This window comes from Chelonia mydas, chromosome 7 (assembly GCF_015237465.2).
Source record: "Chelonia mydas isolate rCheMyd1 chromosome 7, rCheMyd1.pri.v2, whole genome shotgun sequence".
Lineage (NCBI taxonomy): Eukaryota > Metazoa > Chordata > Testudines > Cheloniidae > Chelonia > Chelonia mydas.
Window position 1 is genome coordinate 61374067 of NC_057853.1, and position 22052 is coordinate 61396118.

The following is a 22052-nucleotide window of genomic DNA, read 5'->3' on the forward strand; positions in this document are numbered from 1 at the left end:
TGAGGCATTCTACCCTTATAAGGTGAGGGCGTGGGGGCCGAAGGGGACACCGGCTCTGCCATTACAGTGGGGGTGGGGGTCTGGGGACTAACATTAGCTGCTACCGAACCAGTCGGAGTCAAATTACAACTCTGCAGAATTACAGCTTTATTCTATTTTTTAAAGCCATAAACGCTTGTGCATACAAATATTTATTTCATTTACTTATTTACTGACAAAACAAAACTAATTGGAGGATTGTGTTGTAATTAATTGACCCTTTTGGTGGCCACCACTCCTGGTCCTCTAGTTGATATTGAGGCCAGTCAACTGTATAGAATTGTTTTAATTGGCTCTTAGTCATTGGATTTGCACCAAATATCTTCCAGTTTGCTAGAATGCATTTTAGGGGCGTACACCGTGCCCTAACCCCCGGGCTTTGTCCCTGTCCTTATAGGGTAACTCTGGGCGTTCCCAGGTTCCAACAGAGCATACAATCCGGATTTCAAAAGGTTCCTACCTTATCCAAGGGACCGGTTCTTCACCGTTGTCCACAACTGCTCCTCCCCTATGTCCAAGGGACCGGTTCTTCACCGTCGTCCACAACAGCTTCTCCACTATATGAGTGCGTTGCACCGTTGTGCCCTCCAGGGTCAATCAAATCGCGTCTCCTCCGATGCCCCGCAATCCTTGACCTCCAGGAGGGCTCCGGGCAAGGCTAAATTGCAGCCTCGTCGCCCACCCAGGGACGCCAAAAGCTGTTGCCGGCACCCAGGGCCGAGAGGCTAAACAACAACTGGAGTTGGTTCGCTACTCTGTGTGCTATACCCAATAATTACAACGGCGTGGAGAAGCAGAAAAGTTTATTTGCAGCTGCAAAAAGGTACAGGGAGAATAAAATCTCAAATCCTGCACACAAAGCAGGAAGTTACACAGGCTTTTATACATCCTTTTTTTCAGCATACTTATTTAGTAGCAAGCTGCCCTAAGTATCCCTATAGCCAGCCAATTCAGTTCCCAGCTAGTGCCCTTGTGCTCTGTATTATTTCTTAAACCATACATAAAGCTGCTTTATTCAGCATTGTTTTTTTATATTTGCCCTGTTTGGCCTTGCTTAGTTTCAGGCAGTCTGACTCTGCAGCATATTGTTGCAGATCCTCAGCATAACTGCTGCGAGTGCCTCCAGGTGGGAGGGGGGGCCAAGGACACTTGGGCCTAGTGCGAAGGGGCTTCATCGACACTCGGGGTCTTCCATCCCCTCGAGTTACCTAGTGGCCATGCCCCAGTGTCCCCAACAAAGGGGTTGTGAAGAAGTCTGGGTTACGTGACAGCTCCACTTCTACAATGAGTAGTGAACCACAGCCTTCTTGAACTACTGGACTCTAATTTCAAGGCTGTTTTGTTCAGCTAGACCAATAGGGTAAGTTTTTAACGAAAGGGCCAATGGGGGTTACTTTAACTCCTGTCTGGCACCCTAGCTTCAGTGCCATAGCATAAGGCCGCAGTTTCTCATGAAGGCTGATGTCGCTTCAAGTAGTAGTAAACGTGTCCCTCCAGCGACCACCTTTCATACCAAACTGCTAGGCAGCTAACCCCCCTCACCAGAGGCAGCCACCTCTGGGGGCGAAGGTGGCAGTGCTCAGGGGTACAGAGGGATGTGACTGGGCGGTTTTCTAGGACAGGAAGTGAAGAAGAATCCTGCAGGCAGCGGCCAGTGTGGGGAATTGTTTGGCAGAGCACAGGGACGCGGGTTGGCATTAGGCTAGGCCTTGCTAGCACAGAGTGTGGTGGGGTCCTTAGGGATGGGGCATGACTGTGCCCTGGGTTTGCCTTGCCCCAGGGGGTAAGTGCCAGTGATGGCGGTGCCCTATGGGCTGGCTCATGAAGGGTCCTGGGCCTCAGGCTGCCATGGCTGTCTGAGGGCGGCCTGCCCACGAGCCTCTGCGGGGTAATGAGCAATGGGGGGCGCGGCAATGGGCCAGCTCCCCCCTCCGGTCCCGCCCCCTCCGCTTGCGGTGTGCTTCCCGGCACAGCCCCCTCCACGCAGGGCCAACGGCCAGCACGGCCCCGCCCCCGGCGCTGCTGATAGGGCGGAAACCGTCGCTGCGCCCTGCCTCTCACAGGAACCTGTCGGAGCCCCAGCACCGCCCCTCTCGCTAGGTCCCGCCCCTTCCGCTCGGGCTGGGGGCGGGGCTGCCTGGTCTTCGCTGGCGGCCCTTCCGCCCGTGTAATGGGGCAACCAGCCGCCCGGGAGCGGACTCCCCTCCAACGCCGGGTAGCGCGCTCGGTCCCGCGGGGAGGTAAGGCCCGGGGCCGCAGGGGGCGCTCCGCTGCGGGAGGAACGGGCTGGGGAGGGGGCTTTGCTCTGGGGCGGTGGGGAGGGGAGTATCAGACCCCTTTCCCGAATCGGTTACCCCATCCCTGGGGGGCTGATCTCTCGCCTCCATCTCCTGCCCGGTGTATGGTGGATGCCCGCTGCTCAGAAGCGCTCTGTGCTGGGGGCGGGGGAGGCGTCTCTGTGTTGACTAATGTCATGTACGAGCCACGTTCCCCGCCAGCCGCTCAGCGCTTGGCCCCTTAGTCTCCGTGTGAGCCCCGCCTCTGGGAGCGATGTGGTCACTGTTCGCTGGCTGGGTGCTGCTCTGGCTGAGATTGTCGCGTATCAGTTTAACATCTGGTACTTCCCCGCTCTGCAGCGGAGCGATGATATAGGCTTGGTGATGTAATATTATAGTTCTCATTGCTCAATACGGTGACCCTGGGAACAAGACGCTTGGAAAATAATTACAAAATTTAAAAAACCCCAAAAAGTTATTTCTCTGTTTACCATGTATGGCTATATATTGTATATTTATTAAAAATGGCACAATAGTTTTATATAAAACCTGTGTTTTGGAATGTGGCTATTTTAGGATACGCTCTAAAATTGTGTTGAGGTTTGTCAGTCTGTTGCACTTTTTGTTGCTGCCTTTGCATGCAGATCAACCTGGATAATTGCTCTATTGTGAATAAGGTCCAGGAGATGCTATAGATACACAAAATTTGGTTTCAAGGTCAGAACTTCATTGCATACTAATTGCAGCCAGTTTGTTCATTGGTGTAACACTGAAGTCTTGACGCGAACTTGTTAAAAAAGTTTTTTATTTTTATTTTTATTTTCTCTCTAGGAAATTGCACATTAGTTGCACAAGTTATTTGCAACTTATGTTGCTTTGTGTACAAGGGGAAGGTTGCTATGGCAGTCTTAGCTTTACATGTTGCTAGGTTTTGGTGACTTGTCATGTTCATTTTATTTTAAATTATTTTGTGCAATTTTTTTTTATATTAACCAAGGTAAGGAGGAAAAATCTTTCCTGTGGTACGTATCAAAATTTTCCAGCAGTGGCAAAATCTTTAATAAACTCGTCTACGTTCTACATACATGCAGTCAAACGTATGCTAATGTTTGACAGTTAAGATGCTCTGATTAGTAGGACTCTTATAGTCTACAAGGAGAACTGACCTAACTTGATTTTATTCTGTCACCAGACTTCTTTATATCAAATTATTTCTAAAGAAAATAAAGCATAACTTTGGTAACATAAGGATGTCACTGTTTGCATGAGCATGAATAATTATTGTGACAATGTGGTGTTCCAGTTTTTGCTCAAAACTCTATGGCAGTTGATAGCAATTGGGGTTCCATTTCACATACTTAGGAGAAAGTTCAAAAATTGTAACAGGTTGGTACTTCCACGTGAAGGTCATGTTTGAATAGCAAGGCACTGTGGAGAAGCTTGCACTAATGCTGCCTGTGCTGTTGTGGTTTGGTAATTAAATGGAGGATTTGGATTTCCTCTGAAATAATGTACAAGCATCTTAATCTACTGACTCTTGAAATCATATTTTAAAAGTAGCTTTTTCTCCCTCCCTCCCCAGCTTTGTAAACAAATGGAAGAAAAGGCAATGGGGAGAGGGAGCATTAATGTGTTTCATCTCCCTGTTTTATGGTTTTACAAATAGTTACGTTAAGTCACTTTCTTAGGGTTTTCTGCATGACACTTGCTGATAAACTTCAGAAAAATAGCACTTCGCTCATACTCAGATTTATTTAAAGCTGTCAGCTAAATTCTCGGACGATTCCATCTGCACTGAGTGTACTCCATCCCCACAGAGCTCCTTTGTGCTGCTGGATGGCACATGCACTACCCCACAGTGTGTCAGCCATGCTCCACCCCAGGGTGGCAAGGGCTGAGCAGAGCTTTTCCTAGCCTTGCTTCTCACAGTAGCCAGGGCCTGCTGTACTGCCAAGCACAAGAACTGAGAATAAGGAGCCTCCTGTGCTCTCATTAATACAACTCTCCCCCACCCCCACCCCCCAGTTCCCAGAAATGTAGAGGAGGAAGCAGACGGACTCAAGGAGAAGAACATGGAAAGGAGGTAGGAAGGGGAGTACTGGGGGCAGGAGCAAAGCAGGGAGAAGAGCATACAGAGCTGGAGAGGGGAACAAAAGATGAGAGGGGACAGAGGCAGGACCCAGGAGGAGGAAGGGGGGAATAGGAGCAGAGGAGAAATGGAGGCAGGAAGTGGAGGGAAGGGGACAGGAACTGGGGATATGATCTGGAGGTAGGTGCCAGGGTGAAAAGACAGAATAGAAACAGAAGGTGGGGCCGGGGAAGGAGGATTCATGGTTATGTAACTAGAGCACACTCCCTTCCAGAACCTGGAATTCAACCCAAGATTCCAGAGTCTCAAAATTTCTTCTGCGGTTTAGCAAATAGCTGTGAAGCACCCTGGCAAAGTCTCATTACCCTATAGAGGCTGGTCCACATGGAGGATAACGGCCTGTTCCTGGTACCCATAACTCCATGAGCTCAAGTACTAGAGTCTGTGCTCTGAATCTAAAGGTCCCAACCCTTTTGATAATCCCCACATGGCTCACTGTGCCAACCCTGGTGCCAACTGTGCCCATATATCTATTCAAGGGGTACCATGATAGGACCTAACCACATGAGCCTCACCATCAGGGGCTCATTCACCTGCACCTCTACCAATGTGATATAAGCCATCATGTGGCAGCAATGCCCCTCTGCCATATACATTGGCCAAACCAGCCAGTCTCTACGCAAAAGAATAAATGGACACACATCTGACATCAGGAATTATAACATTCCAAAACCAGTCGGAGAGCACTTCAAAACAAAACACTACAAAAACTAATTTTTGCCCTGCTGATATTCACACCTTCTTGTCAACTGTTTGAAATGGGCCACCTTGTTTACATTGGCCTCATTAGCACTACAAAAGTGATTTCCACCCCTTCTTGTCAACTGTTGAGAATAGCCCACTTCCACCTTAATTGAATTGGCTCCTTAGGAGTTGCCTTACTAAGTGGGGGGTCAGTGCTATCTTTTCATATGCTGTGTATTTATCCCTCCCTACTGTATGTTCCACTCCATGCATCTGATGAAGTGGGTTTTAGCCCACGGAAGCTTATGCCCAAATACATTTGTTAGTCTCTAAGGTGCCACAAGGACTCCTTGTTGTTATGGCTCACTGTAGTTCTACATGATGGAATTCTGTGTGTGTTATCTTTTAAAAAGCATAGGATATTAAACTGAAAAACGTAAACTTCCATTTTCTTATGTAGAGCCTGAATATATAGTGAATGGTCTTCTGACTTTCAGACAACTTCTTAAAACCTGTTCAGAAACCAGATGTAAACGCTGCTGATCCTGTTTGTCCATAAGTTACAGGTAGATCTTTTATTTGTCCTCATAAGCATATATAATCCTTTAGACCTGTCCATTTAGGTCCTGGCAGAATGAATGGATGAATATTACATTTGCCTGGGCTTCTAACCAAGTTCTTTCCTTTATATGCACTCAGTTCAATTTACCTTTTTTTCAGACTTTTAAAGGATCCTTTGCATTTGGGTGTGACAAACTTTCTTATTTGATACAGACCAGTGTCTTTTTCTTTGCATGCCGACATTCATATCAGAGTTCCTTCATGTACAGTTCTTTCTCAATTCATAATTATTATTGACAGTACTATGTGAAATTCATAAATCTTAATCTGATCCTGAAATTCTTTTACGTATGTAGGCCATGACCCTGCACTAAGGACTGCACGATTGAACCCCATGCACTTGCATGGAGCCCCACTGAAGTCAAGGGATGCTGTAAGCCAGTACTTTGATTAGCTAGTGGAGCATCAGGGTCCTTGGACTTTCATCTACTATGATAATGCCACACAATCTGGGGTAGCACACATTTTCCATGACACAACATTTTGGGGGTAGGAAGTGAAGAATACTTGAACTTCAGAGGAGAATTAAATAGACAAAAATGTGAATACTATAGCTAGAATTTTTTCCACATGTTGAGTCTAATCACATCTGTTCTTGCAAAAAGTGTCATGTGATCTTTGGCATAAGTAAGGCTACAGTTTTGTCACGGAGGTCATGGAAGTCACGGCATCCATGACTTTCAAAGACCTCCGTGACTTCAGCCTGCAGCAGCTGGGAGTTGCAGTGTCCCGCTGCCTTCTGTGGTGGCTGGGAGCTGCGGGGATGGGGATACCCAACAGCTCCCTGCAGCCACCAGTGGTGGCAGGGGGACCCCAGCAACTCCCAGCCTGGGTGGAGAGGACCGGGGGGTCCAAGTACCCATGGGTGGTGAGGGCCCTGGAGTTCCCAACTGGCCACGCAGGGCTTCCATGAATTTTTCTTTATTGCCTGTGACCTGTCCATGACTTTTACTAAAAATATCCATGACACAATCTTAGCCATAGCCATAAGTTGTTAGGATCTCTGTTCTACTTCTCTGAAAGATGGCACCTTCTGCACCGGATAACCATGATACATAACAAAATAATTAGCCCCAGCGAAGCACCAAAGTTACATTTACAGGAATAAGTACAGTTATAACTGAGTCCTAAAAATCTGCACTTTGGTTACTCAAGTAGTTATGGTAGTCAGTATATATCTTAAAAAGAAAAGGAGTACTTGTGGCACCTTAGAGACTAACCAGTTTATTTGAGCATGAGCTTTCGTGAGCTACAGCTCACTTCATCGGATGCTATGCGTCCGATGAAGTGAGCTGTAGCTCACGAAAGCTCATGCTCAAATAAACTGGTTAGTCTCTAAGGTGCCACAAGTACTCCTTTTCTTTTTACGAATACAGACTAACACGGCTGTTACTCTGAAACCTGTCAGTATATATCTTCCTACTAACAGGGAACAACTCCAAAGGAATTGCTTCATTTTGCTCAGTATAGAATAGGCAGTTTTAAAAAATAAACTGTTCTCCATGTTTAATTAGCTTGGAGTCTTTGTATTCTCTCTGGGAACTAACTATAGTTATCAGTATCCATAAACGGTAACGTCAATCGTTTTTATTTTTCTGGGGATTTGACACAAACCAGTGGAAGTGAGGAGTCGGTTAATACTGATGATCCTTAATATAAATTGTTGGGTCATTTTGTGGGGTTTGACTTAAGAGCAGCAAGTCCTTCTGTGTCACAATCATGACACTTATTTAAATATAGCTTTTCCATATTTAATTGTAGCTCCTAATTTAGGTCCCAGTCCAACAAAGTGATGTGCATAGGCAGACCCTATTCCTATACAGTCCCCCGGATCACTTTGCAAGATCAAGTTCTTAGGTTTTTTTTTTGTTTTGTTTTTGTTTCTTTTAACAAGGAATGAAGCTTCCTGTGGCTTTCTCATATTGAAGGTTACTCTGCCTTTTCCCATTTTGTTTCATTGCAGTATGAGCAAAATTGTGAAATAAGTGATAAACTTATCAGGTGGTTGGGCCACCATGTTCTTTATTTTAAAAATGTGACGTGTGAACGTTTTTATTAGAGGGCATACTGTTGGTGGTGGTTAATGCTGATGTTTTTGTTGACGGTAGACCTGCTCATCTCATGAGGGTATTAAGATTGATCATTAGGCCCCAGTTCTGCAAAGATTTACACACATGCTTGACTTTATGCTCTTGAGTAGTTCAATGGATGTCGGTGGGACTCGGATATGTAAACCTTTTCAAGATTGGGGCCACAACTGATAAAGGGCTTTGAAGACCAGGCATATTATAAATGCAAATAGTCTTACTCTTGAGTACTGATTTAGGTTTTTTTACATTCTTAGTACCAAACAGTTGACATGATGATGATGCTCTGCTAGAAATGATTTTTTTAGTTTAGAAAAGGTGAAAACTTTCAAATTGATCTGTTTAGGTGGGCCCTTGCATCCCTTAGAGCCCAACTGATGTTAACATAGCTCTGCAAGCATACAGAAGTCTGTCCATACAGATCAGCTGGCAAGATTGGGGCCAAAGTTATTTTATCTAGAATGGAAAGACGCTCACGGGAAACTTGATAAACTAGTAGGATATGGAACTTAAAGGATACTTTATTTTGTACCTACATGTGGGGAAGATTCCGTAAACCTGTTGTTCTTGATAGCCTTTCAGTGGTTAATATAATAAAACAAATATGGAAGCCTAATATTTCTAATCCTTCTAGTATAATTTTAAAGCTTCAGGTGTGTGGGTTTGTGTGCGTGCGTGCGCGCGCGTGTGTTTGTGGTGTACAGCACCCAGTGAAAGATTCCCAAGTCTCTGGGCACTTACGCAATGTAAGTGTTTAGTAATACTGTGGACATGGGATACACTTCTTGTAAGTCTGTCTTCTCTTTTTTATTTTAATAAGTATAATAAGCAGGATGGATTTGATTTAAATCACTAGTCAGGAAGACTCGATTTAATCATGATTTCTACATAAAAGTGCCTTCTTATTGGTTGTTACAACCTTAATACATATTCTTCACAACTCAGACACAGATGTAGGTTTCATTTTTAGAAGGTACACACCATACATTTTTAAAGTGATTTATTTTGAAAACTTTTCAGATTAGTTTTACAGCTATATCAGAAAATGAATGATTGTTTGATTATTTCATTTACCAAAGGTAACTGAAGCAGATATTTATGAAGTCATTGGGAGGTGAACTATCTCCAGTTCAACAGATTAATCATTAATATTGGGAGGATTTTCTTGCCATGTTGTATTAAGAGGAGAACATCACCAGACAGACATTTTAAATTGTTTTATTTAACTAAAACAACAATGTTATGTATTCTGGATTTTTTTCTCCAACAGCGAACATATAATATTATAACAAAACAAGCATATTAACTTTTGAATGTAGTGAAACATTCAAGTTTTTTAAAATCAGGTTATTTTTTTTTAACTAAAATAGTTAAATGAAATTTAAAAAAACAAAAAAATTAAATCGACTGTCAGCCAGGTAACATGAGAAACTTAAAATGTTGGGTTCTGCAACTAACTCAGTCGTCTTCACCTTCTTTTTCCTGTTTGTTCATAATCTGGAAAAGAAAAACAAGCTTTCCTGCTTTTTCAGGTCCCAAAGGATTTATCAATTTGGAATGAATTCTTTCTATACCGAAAGAAGAAGCTACTGCTGTTAAAATGAGATTATCACTGCAACAGTCTCTGAATTCAAGTGCTTAATGACTTCCACCAGTTCACTGGTGTGACTGTCTTTAAAACGTCATCAGCAAACATATTTCTTGAATGGCTCACCCTTGGTTCTGAAGTTTATTATAGTTGGCATTATGGAGGGATGATTGCTGGATGTCCATGTCATAGCCAACTCCTCTTCTTCAGTAGTTAAGGTTTGACCCTGGTACCAAGTATTGAGAATATTTGCAAGAAAATGAGGGGGAGATAGTTTGACCTGTTTGTTTTTTTTAATGCTTGTAATTTAACTCTGTCATTGCATATTTCTCTTTTTAAGATCTCACTCAGTTCCTTCCAAATTTTAACAGCGTCAGCAATAAAACCACTATTTCCCTGCCTTTTGTTCAAGGCTACGTGTGTTCAACATTTCTCTTAAGCCCAATGTTGAGAACTTTGGCTGTGACAGTGCCATCTATTTTTTTTCATGATTCTGTTCACAAACTGCCATTAAATTAGGCCAGTTCTTAATAAAGTGCTCAAAACAGTCCACTACTGAGTTCCATCGCGCGCCTTGTGGGAGAGTTAGCTTGATTCCTCCAACTTTTTTCAAAGCAGCTGCTGCAAAGTGGTTGGTGCAGAAGTCTTTTGTAATTTCAACATTAGCCTTTATTTCTGGAGCACTGAGGGCTTTGGCTAGGAGGAGCATCAAATGAGCACTGCAACCGTATGTTAGCTTGGGACTCTCTTCTAAATCATTTCTTCTCACCTTGAATACATTTGCAGCATTGTCTGACCAAGCTGCGACTAGACATTTGAATTTTTTTCACAGTTTATTATAGCTTTTACTGCTGCTACTTGTAAGTATTCTGCTGTGTGTGCATTTCCTGTTGTATCAATTGTTTCTGTAAGGAAGACATTCCCTTCTTCTGCTGTCACACAAGCACATACAACAGGATCCTCGACATTGCTCCACCCATCAAGACTCAGATTAACAATTAGCACTTTTAGAGAGAGGTAAGGGATTGACTCTGTGTACACAAATTTGCAGAGGGACAATAGGGTTGAGGTCTGTTGTTTCTCACCTGTAAATATTTTATTTATTTACAAAAACATTTTTGCTGTTAACAATCATGTTATCTCTGGAGAGAGAAATCCACAGTTTGAGAACTGCAAAACTAAGCATCTCTGATGGTATCTTCTACTCTGAGCACTGGGTCCCATTGGTTAGATAGAAAGATTAACCTAAATAATCTATACAGAAGCCCCTGGAATCCCATAAGATTGGGTTCCTAATCCATTAACTATTGGAACTCTTTTACAAAACTTTTCTTTAACATTACATGAATATATTGTCTCATACTATAGAATTAGAATTTATAATCCTATACCCTGATGTGATATCTTTGAGCTATAATGTATCTTAATTAAAACTATCTTTAGATGGGTGTTTTCCTCAAAGAGCTTTTTATCAAAAAAATCCAATTTAAATTTAATTTTTTTAAAATCATTTATTTTTATCCACCCTGATAATAAGTAAATACTTAAATTGCGGAAAGCTCGCAGCTGCTTACTGAACTAGAGAAATCAGATTTTAAATGACAAAAATTGGAAAAATAACCTCCGAAGCCTTTCATTTTTGGTACTCTCTTCTATAGGTAACAAATTTAACAGGGGAAGCTGATTCCTTCTTCCTGTTTCTCTTATTTTGATCACAGTAGAAGAGGGAAGATGTAAACACAAACTGCCACTTTGATATAAGTGTATTTTGTTGAATATTGTAAAAATTGGCACATTTTTCAAAATTAAAGCAGCAAATCGGTTCTTCAAGTGATTGCACGTGTCCAGTCCTTTAAAAATTGGAAGTTAAATCCTGCTGAGGAAAATAGAAAGCATAACTCTGGCAAGTCAGGCAGGCCAAAAAGATTATGAAGAGCAACTAGACGAAGACTCAAAAACTAACAGTACATTTTTTTTTTAAAAGTACATCAGAAGAAGGAAGCCTGCTATAAATAGTCATTGGGGTCATTGGATGATTGAGGTCTACAGGAGCACTCAAGGAAGATAAGACGATTGTGAAGAAGCTAAATGAGTTCTTTGCATCCGTCTTCACTGCAGAGAATGAGAGTGAGATTCCCACACCTGAACCATTCTTTTTAGGTGACAAATCTGAGGAACTGTCCCAGATTGAGGTGTCAATAGAGGAGGTTTTGGAACAAATTGATAAATTAAACAGTAGATCACCAGGACTAGATGGTATTCACCCAAGAGTTCTGAAGGAACTCGCATATGAAATTCTGGAACTAACAACTGGGTTATTTAAACGTCATTTAAATCTCCTTCTGTACCAGATGATTGGCGGATAGCTAAAATGACACCAATTTTTTAAAAAGGCTCCAGAGGTGATTCTGGCAATTACAGGCTGGTAAGCCTAACTTCAGTACCAGGCAAATTGGTTGGAACTATAATAAAGAATAGAATTGTCAGACACATAGATGAACACGATTTGTTGAGGAAGAGCCAGCATGGCTTTTGTAAAGGGAAATTATACCTCCCCATTCTGTTAGCTTGCCTGCCCTCCTTCCCCGTCCCAGTAGGAAGGAACTGAGGTGGTTTGGGGTAGTGTGACCCTTTATAGCTGCGTGCTGTGTCACCAGAGAGTGCCCATGCTGTCCCAACAGTACTGCTGAGGGAAAAATCTCCAACAATTGTGCATGAGGCACTCAAACACCTACAGTGGAATGGACATGTGCAACACATTTCAAAGAACAGCAGTTAGCTACCTTTCTGTAACTGCTTTTTTTTCCTCTGTTTGCTATGTAATGTCATTTTTTGAAATAAGAAAATAAATACTTGGCACTTGCATAGTGCTTCAGATTTCTAAGTGTTGTACAAACATTAACAGAATGGTACAATAAAATTCAAACATGTTTGTTACACTCTCTGTCATGGGAAGTAGGGTACTCAGTCAGTTGGTTTCAAAGTTCTTTGTCACCGCTTGTGCCTCAAGTTATAACTGTGAATGAAAAGTGTTTTCGTGTTTGAAATGCTCGACCGCTAGCCTATTAACCAGTGTTCAAATGACCACTGGTAGCCCAGGTGATTTAACAATGTGTAAGAATAAAGTAGCAGTTAGTGTGCTGTTCAGCTCACTGCAAAACATAATCACTTTCTGCTGGTTGCAAAGCCAACTTGCATAGCTTTGAGTAATTTTTTAATATTTTGTCCATTTTATGTGCAGACATTACAAACTAAAGAGGCTTTCTTTAAACATTATTGAACTTTAGAATTAGCAGTATAAATGTTATATAAAACACCATGTCGTTTAAAAAGTAAAATCTATTGAGAACACTAATTTATTTTCATTACTGCAACTATTCGAAGAGTAGTGCAAGAAAGGCAATTTCTCCTTTACAGTTGAAAATCTAGGTCACCGGGTGGGCTTCTATATTAGATACAAGATTGCCTAGCTTTTCTTCATAAAATACTGCTTGCGTAGCATAACCTAAGACTCAGTGTTGCTGACCATGCCACTGGCTGTCAGATCAGCATTTTTGTAATAACTGTATAAAAGCAAGGCTTTGTGAAGAAAATAAGAGTGTAACTTACAATATGGTTATGTGTAAGAGTGTTTGCTTCAGGTAAACATTTTTCTTCCCCTTTCCAGTTTGTATCCACCACCATATTCTTGATCATGCTCATACATACAATGACACACATTGCTTGAAAAACTTAAAATCAGCTATTGACTGTGCAAGCACAGTAAGTTTGGATTTTGCAATATACTGTATGTGGTGACATTTTGAAGGCAAAGTCAGGGTCAGCTCAATGCATTAATGAACATTCTTCAAAGACGAAAATCCTGCATTATAATGAGAGCTTTATGTAGTCTGAGAACTTCACAGTACTATTCTGTTAAAGAAAAGCTTGTAATAGCAACTTCTGTTGCAAGTTAGATGCAGAGCATGTTGGAAAAAAGTCCTCAAATAAAGGCAGTACTATGTAACCAGCTCTCCATGCTTCAAGCGTGGTACTACTAACTGGTGTATGAAGGTAGACTTCCTATTGCAATGAGGGTTAGTTCACATTCCTATTGTTCCATATTGTGTATTCATGGCTTAGACACCATTACTTCTGTTGCTGTCTAAAGGTGTTTACCTATCAGCCTACTCAGACCTAAGTGTCAAAAGGGGGAAACCAAACATAGTTGTTTATCTTTTGAACTGAGGGATGGAAAAAATGGATGCAAGCAGCATTTAAAACAGTAATGCCCATGCTGCTCCATTCAGCAACAGTCTTTGATAGTCTAATACCCATTCTGCTCGTTAGCTGGCACCAGTGATTTTATTGTTCACCTTTCCACAGAACCCTTAGTTTGAGAGTTATGAAGTCCTACGAATGCTTACATTTGGGAAGTTAGGAGCCCAGGTCTGTTTTCATGGCTGACTGCTGGTAATTCCAAAAGCACAGAGCTTCTGTCATGTTACTAACTTTGGATAATCAATGGTAAGATACTGTAATTTCGTAGATTTAAATATGCACTTATTTAGCAAAATAATTTATGCTTAACAAAGCTGGTTATGGTCTGTTTCATTCAAACTTTTTGCTTTTTAAGAGAGTCATGGATATTTGTGGTTTGTGGGGTCAAAGTATTGGAGTGAAAGAGAACTGTGTATTTTCAGGTTTCAGAGCGGTAGCTGTGTTAGTCTGTATCAGCAAAAAGAACAAGGAGTACTTGTGGCACCTTAGACTAACATTTATTTGGGCATAATCTTTCATGGGCTAAACCCACTTCATCAGATGCATGCAGTGGATAATACAGTAGGAAGATATACACAGAGAACATGGAAAAAATGAGGGTTGCCATACCAACTCTAAAGAAATCAATTAAGGTGGGCTGTTATCAGCAGGAGAAAAAAAAAACTTTTGTAGTAATAATCAGGATGGCCCATTTCAAACTGTTGACAAGAAAGTGTGAGTAACAGTAGGGGGAAAAATTAGCATGGGGAAATAGTTTTTAGTTTGTGTAATGACTCATCCACTCCCAGTCTTTATTCGAGCCTAATGTAATGATGTCCAGTTTGCAAATTCCAATTCTGCAGTTTCTTGTTGGAATCTGTTTTAAAAGTTTTTTTGTTGGAGAATTGTGACTTTTAGGTCTGAAATTGAGTGTCCAGGGAGGCTGAAGTGTTCTCCGACTGGTTTTTGAATGTTATAATTCTTGACGTCTGATTTGTATCCATTTATTCTTTTGTGTAGAGACTGTCTGGTTTGGCCAAGGTACATGGCAGAGAGGCATTGCTGGCACATGATGGCATATATCACATTGGTAGATGTGCAGGTGAACGAACCCCTGATGGTGTGGCTGATGTGATTAGGTCCTATGATGGTGTCCCTTGAATAGATATGTGGACACTTAATTTCAGACTTAAAAGTCGCAGTTCTCCAACAAAAAAACTTCAAAAACAGATTCCAACAAGAAACTGCAGAACTGGAATTTGCAAACTGGACACCATTAAATTAGGCTTGAATAAAGACTAGGAGTGGATGAGTCATTACACAAACTAAAAACTATTTTCCCATGCTAATTTTCCCCCTACTGTTACTCACACCTTCTTGTCAACTGTTTGAAATGGGCCATCCTGATTATTACTACAAAAGTTTTTTTTTTCTCCTGCTGATAATAGCCCACCTTAATTGATATCTCTCTTTAGAGTTGGTATGGCAACCCTCATTTTTTCATGTTCTCTCTCTCGCTTGCTGTGTGTGTGTGTGTGTATTATGCACTGCATGCATCTGATGAAGCGGGTTTAGCCCATGAAAGCATATGTCCAAATAAATTTGTTAGTCTCTAAGATGCCACAAGTACTCCTTGTTCTTTTTGTGTATTTTCACAGAATGGTAACACTCAATAGATTCAGTTTTTGTTTTGTTTTTTGCACATAGACCTTAAGCGTTTGTCACGGTTCAACAGTTGTACGTGTCCTTAATTGAATAATTGGGAGGAAAGGGGGAAGTGGCATGCAAAAGGGCAGAGTGACTATTGACAATCTGACTCAATGGAAGGCCTCTGTAGCCCATAAGCAACTAAGAAGCTAGTTGCAGACATATAAGAGAGTTTATCAAAACACGATTTGCATTCGTGTTATACAGGTGAAGTATTATGTGTAGCTAGTGAATTGAACAGATTTTTTCTGGTTGCCATTCTTTCAAGACTTTAGAACTAGTAGAGCTCATTCTCTTGCACCTAATTTTTATTCATAGACTGGAAGAGGTTGTTTTCCTGCTTTTTAACTTGCAATCAGCTTATTAACTTTCAGTGAATTACTTAATGAATTGAACTAGTGGAATTCATTAACATTTGTTTAATACACAGTAGGTTATATTACATTAGCAGAATTCTTTTTATTGTGTACGTTAAAATGGCTTTATATGATTAATAAATAAAAAGGGGGGAAGGAGCCTTTTTAGTTCAAACAAACTGGGCAAGATAACTGAACCAAAATTAACTTGCAACTGTTGAAACTGGCTAAAAGCTTGGGGGGATTATTCCACATCATCACAAGGGTTTGTTACTCTTATAGTTTTTTAAATCTACCTATTCCCTACCTCAGTTTTCCCTCCTCCTCCTATGCATTTGAAATTAGTAAGTAGCTCCTATCAGTTGCATCGTACTTTAGATGTAGACCTTTCCCAAGTACAACCCTGCCAGTACTGACTTTTGATGTATTGGTATGTGCTTGCTCAGCATTATTAAATCACTCTTTTATTACATGGAGTTTGAGGGGTGATATTTGCCCTGCAATGTCAGAGGGAGAAGTGTTACTGTGTAGTGTTATAATTCTTGATAAAAATTGTTAACTGAGTTCTCTGGGATTCTACAAAATTTTCTGAGTTCATCCTGAGGAATTGCTTTTGTGATAAGGAAAATCAGTGGATTTTCGAGTGAATTCTTGGTGAGTCTAAGCCTTTGGCGCAGTGTACAGTATCCATTACAAGAGAGGTTGGAAGCAGCTACTTCAGTCCTTTTTTTTTTTTTTTTTTTTTTTTTTTTTCCCCCTTGTATTGCCTCTCTATTTCTGAGTAGGAAAAATCAGAAGCACAGGTTACTGACTGACAGAAAACTAATTTGTAGGTGTTAATGCAAGATGCTTTGGTACAAAACAAAAAATCCTGTAACAGTTCATTTGGAATTAGTGATCCGCATCGTGCAGCCTGCTGCTAGTAGTTGTGTATTGAATAGAAAAAGTGAGGTTATTTGGAATGGAAAATATTACAACTTCTTTATACTGAACAGAGGCAGTGAGGGAGCTGTCAGCAACTGGAATGACTCCTTTTTACAATGACCTTTGTAAATATCTTTACTCAAATAAGTTTAAATTTGAAAAAGTTAAAGTGGAAGTATTGGGACCATCTACCTCTTCCTTGGAGTAATATTCCACAGTCCAAAAAGCTGTCTGGGAATACTGGAAATTTTCCCAACAGCATAAATCTTATTTTCTTTTATGTAATATCATTAATGCTAGTACTGCATTATTTTTTTTAAAAGAGGATTTGGATTCTTTTGGAGCTAGATGTAACGCTTGTTTCATAGCAAAATACAGGTTAAATGATTGTTACTTCAAATTGTTTTACATTGCTGCATCTGTCACTTTGATGTTACTGTAGTTGAAATGGATAAATTAAAATATGCTTACACTCTGAACGTGCAGAACGTTAGCATGAGGCATTTAGCCTTCTCGTTGCTCTTATGCCCTATATAGTATATAATTAAGTACATATCTTGTCATGAAACAGTGAAATATGTTGATACAGAAGCTTTCCTTATGTTGCAACAGGAGGCTCCAATGGTTGTGGGTTTCTTCTTGGAAATGACAATTCATAGCTGGACAGAAAATAGAGTTTTCTGAACAGGATGTTGTGTTGCTGACACAGAAAAATACCCATTCCTGTTCCATAAAATGTTCAAATGAGACTGCTATTTCAATCAGGTTTAAGGGAGAGGAGTAAATATCAAGAACAATCTTGTGGAAATAGGAGTGATCTGGAATCTCTGTGGGGAAACTGAGCTGGAGTGGGTCTCGATCAGTGCTGTCAGGCATTGGGGAACTCTGAGTTTTAGGGAGTAGGTAGCCGACAATGAAAAAGATAAGTAGCTTAGATAGTGCAGTGGGTTAACAGTAGAATATATTTTAGGATATCTATGATCAACTCTGAAAAGGGCATAAATTAAAACTCATCCTATTTTCTATTTCTATACACCACAAGCAGAACATGACTAGATATAGCACTGTCTTAAGGAGAGAGATCAGGACTGAAATAGCAGTGTATTATAGGTCAGGACTGAAGAATCAATGGTAAAGTTGCATAGGCAAGTTTGCATGCCGTCTGCCTATATTTTTACCTGGCTTGCAAATTGCACACTGCGGAAGCGTGCGGAGATGAAATCTGTATCTAAACAGAAAAGTTTTTGTCATTGGAAAACAAACCAAATATACTGATACATTTATGTAAGAACTAAATTATGCTTTAGAAAACAGAATGGATAAAGGAATGTGGTTAAAGAATAATTATGTTCTGGTTAGCAGTAGCTCAGTACAATCTATTCTGTTTGTGATTTTAGTTAACTTTTTTTGAATAGCTTGAATTCTACAAAATACCTCAAGGATTCAGGAAATGAATCTAAAAAATCCTTAAGAATCCATAATAGTAAGTTGGATCAGTGAATATTATCAAGTAATTCTAAATAAGTTTACTGTTCATTTAGTAGTGGATCTACATCCTAATACTGAGGGGAAATAATTTTAATAAAATCTTTTCTTATTCAAGTAATTATGAGTACACAGTGTGGTTAATGTGTGTAATTAATGTAAATTAATTCTTCAGGAATATTTTTTGGACATTTGAGCCTTATCTCTCTGCATTATATAATTAATGTATTTTATTGGCAGGTAGAGTGTAAGAGAATGGCAAGCAACAACCAGCTTTGCATCCGACGTTGGACTACTAAGAATGTAGCCAAATGGCTAAAGGAAGAAGGCTTCTGCGACTATGTGGACGTTTTGTGCAATAGACACAGACTGGATGGTATTACATTATTGACACTGACCGAATATGATTTGCGATCCCCTCCTTTGGAAATCAGAGTCCTGGGGGATATCAAAAGACTAATGTTGTCGATACGCAAATTGCAGAAACAGCATATTGAGGTTTTAGAAGAATTGGGTTACAACAGCGATAGTCCCATTGGCACAATGTCTCCTTCTGTTGGCTCCCTTCAAGGTACGGATTGGTTTTGTAATGGTGAAATACCACGGGACTGTGGACCAGTTACTGACCTGAATGCTGATCAGTATCAATACACAAATGGGAAAAACAAACATCCTATGCGAAGACTGGACCCTGAATACTGGAAAACAGTCTTAAGTTGTATATATGTTTTCATAGTGTTTGGCTTTACGTCATTTGTCATGGTCATAGTACATGAGCGCGTACCTGACATGCAGACATATCCACCGCTACCAGACATATTTCTAGACAGGTAAGTACTTGTTCAGAAACAGAATGATGGTGTTAAATCACAAAATTCTTATACCTTTATAGATATTTTGAATTTCAATATTTTTCATAATAATCTTTCAATATCTAACACTTCTGTATGTATTCGCCCACAGTCTAGATTGTAATGTGCTCCAATTCTCGAGATTAAAAAAATATAATTTTAAAAGGCTTTTGTGAAGAAAGAAATTGAGCAGTTGACTTAAAGGGCTGCTGTTACTACTATACAATTGGATTTTAAAGGAAAACTGCTGTGATTAGTTCTACTTCCTTAGCTAAATGGTTACTTAAAAGATGTGTACACTACCTGACTTGACTGTCCCTTCCTCCCACACTCCAAGTAAATTGATTTTAAAGAATCATAACTCCCTTCTCACATGTTCATTGAAATCTCATAAGTGACACTAGTTGTTGTAATTTATCATATAGCAGATAGCACTTCCATTAACCTGAGGTATAAGATCTCCTTCCACCTGAGTACTGCTTTGGTCATGTTTTAAAAGTCTGTTCCCTTTGGGATGCTTCACTTTCAGGTGACTTATTGTGTTGCTTTTTCCTGCTGTGATGCCCTTTCTTCCATTCCGTGTACTAGCTGTAAAGTTTAATGTAGTTTGTGCTGGTGCTTCACCAAACAGGACTGTAAATAAATTGCATTTGATGACAAATTGGTGTTGCAGTGTTGGGAGCAGAGCAAGAGTACATAGAAGAAGCAAGGCACTGAACTGGGGTTGTAGAAGAGATTGTATTTTAGACTGTAAGTGCTTTGAGGTAGGAATTGTATATTCCTTTGTGTTCGAACAGTATCAGCATATTGTGGGTGTTACTGGAACACAGTGATATGGATTGTGGGATGGACTGACAAGCCTTTGTGATGGTTTTTTTTTGTTTTTGTTTTTTTAAATCTCTTTAAATAAGCTGGGCCAAACATTACCAGTGTTCTAGGTACACAGATAACAAGCTGATATTATTCAGTATATGTGCAACTCCTTTTTCAGAATTGCAGGATTTGCTCTTTGAATCTTTCTTTGAGGCATGCAGCACTTGAATAAGATTACAGCCACTTTGGTGCACTAAAGTAAATGGCAAATGTTGCCTTTTAAAACATTTTCTCCTATGCAATCTTCTGTCACTTTGTGATAATCTTTGAAGTAGCTATGCAATGTGTATCGCATGCTGAAAAATGATGTGACAGTCCTTGACAACTGATGAACTGGCATGCTGGAGAAATAAAGCGATCTAAGTGCTAATACCAGATTCAGTTTATTTGTATTTGATAATAAGAGCTCACTTTTCTTTCTGGGTATGAAGAAACTGAACTGCTTCCTGCCAAACCACGCAACTGTATTGGGAAAAGCTTTATTGTAACCAAATAATAATCTTTTATTTTCAGTCACCCTTTGAACTGGATAAAGTTTGTAATTCAAACTGGAGACTGAAGACTTACAAGTTGCAAATGTGGAGGACGCTAACTGTCTCTTCATCTGCTATCACTAAAGACCAAATACAGAGTTGTGATAGCTAAAGTGCTTAAACTGTGTTGCTAATGTACAATTTATTTCTCCAGCTTCCTTTGTCCTATACCAGTTTAAACAAAATGGTTTTTACTCCCTTTTATCACTAGGTAGAAACTGGGGTACTCCATAAATAATGAAGTATAATAATACAATTAGGCTGGGAATTTGAAAGGAGCTGAGGGAGGTTTCAAAGAGATTGTTTACACTGGAAATTATTTTGTTTGTGGCTGACTGCTCAGCCAGATATAATGAGGAATGTCAGGTTTGCTGATGTAGAAATCACTAACTGGAGTTCCATTAACATACTGTAGCAATCAGCTGTCATACATTTTCCACCTTTAGTCAAGAGAGAGAATTGCTTTCTGCCTGGATGTATCTGTGTATTCTGATTCTGCATCTGGTAAATGGCTGTGGTTAAAGGCTGTTGATAAACAGCCCACACATTTCCTAAACATGAGTACTACCATAAAGTCCCACTTGTTTTGAATAGTATAGGAAGCTTTTAGAAAAGCCTTATTTATTAGTTTTATTTCTCTCAATACTCCTACTGGCCCCAACATCCCAGGCTGAATGTCTGGAGTAGATGCATAGAGGGGTTTGTTATACTTACTTACTTGTACTACTTGGTGGACTGAGTGCTAGTGAGAGAGCCATTAATTATAAGTAAGGCTATGTTTTAGTCACAGGTATTTTTAGTAAAAGTCAGACAGGTCAGGGACAGTACACAAAAATTCACAGCCTGTGACCTGTCCATGATTTTTCCGAAAAATACTAGTGAATAAAACTGGAGGGTAGGAAGGGAGGTTGCCTGGGGGCCCGCAGGTGCTGCGGGAGGGCGGCCCGGATGCTTGGGGCGGGGAGGGGGGTGGTGCAGCCCAGGACCCTTGCTGGTGCTGGGGGCATGTGGCCCAGGACCTTCGCTGGTGCTGGACAGTAGAAACTGCAAAAGTCAATGAAAGTCACAGGATCCGTGACTTCCATGTCAAACTCACAGCCTTAAATATAGGGGAATGACGTCCATGCTGTAAATGTTTCCTTTAAATCCGGAGAGAGCAACTGCTAGAGCTACTTAGTTTCTGCTCAGCCATGTGAGTTTAATGTGGAATAAATGCTCCATTCCAAGTAATTCACACACGCGCTATACTACGGACTTCTTATAAAGTGCACAGAAATAAGACCTGACCTCTATCAGGAGGGGCTCAGTCCTGCAGCCTTTATTCACGAAAGTAGTCTCTACTTCACAGGTAGTCTCCTCCAAGGCAATCGGACTGATCCATGTGAATGAAGGCCGCACAGCCTAACATTAGTTTAGACGTTACTCAGCAAGTGAGGATCAAAGGGAGTGACAGAAGAAGGGAGAATGACAATCCGGACAAGACTGCGTGGGAGAGTCTGTTCCCAGGACAGAAGCGCTGTAATCACAGTGTTGGGAGGGGCTACGGTGGAGAATGTTAGCCAAAACAACCAAAGCATTGTCATAGGATTACAACAGAGTCAGTGTCTGAGTAATTGCTTTTTTACCTTTTGTGTAGCAAA

The 22052-nt window shown here is 40.6% G+C and overlaps 1 protein-coding gene across 4 annotated transcripts in view; it reads left to right on the forward strand.

Moving 5' to 3' along the window:
• The first annotated feature begins 2144 nt into the window (after positions 1-2144).
• SAMD8 (sterile alpha motif domain containing 8) overlaps positions 2145-22052 on the forward strand; it is a 35365-nt gene continuing 15457 nt past the window's right edge. The window contains exons 1-2 of one of the 4 annotated variants that reach the window (XM_027829744.3): positions 2145-2279; positions 18396-18985. In XM_027829744.3, the coding sequence (XP_027685545.1) occupies positions 18411-18985 (575 nt within the window). In that variant the 5' untranslated portion in view covers positions 2145-2279; positions 18396-18410. Of the gene's footprint in view, positions 2280-11431; positions 11568-13833; positions 13951-18395; positions 18986-22052 lie in introns of those variants that run through there. The other 3 variants (XM_007067522.4, XM_043552390.1, XM_027829743.3) reach the window with 3 other exon arrangements.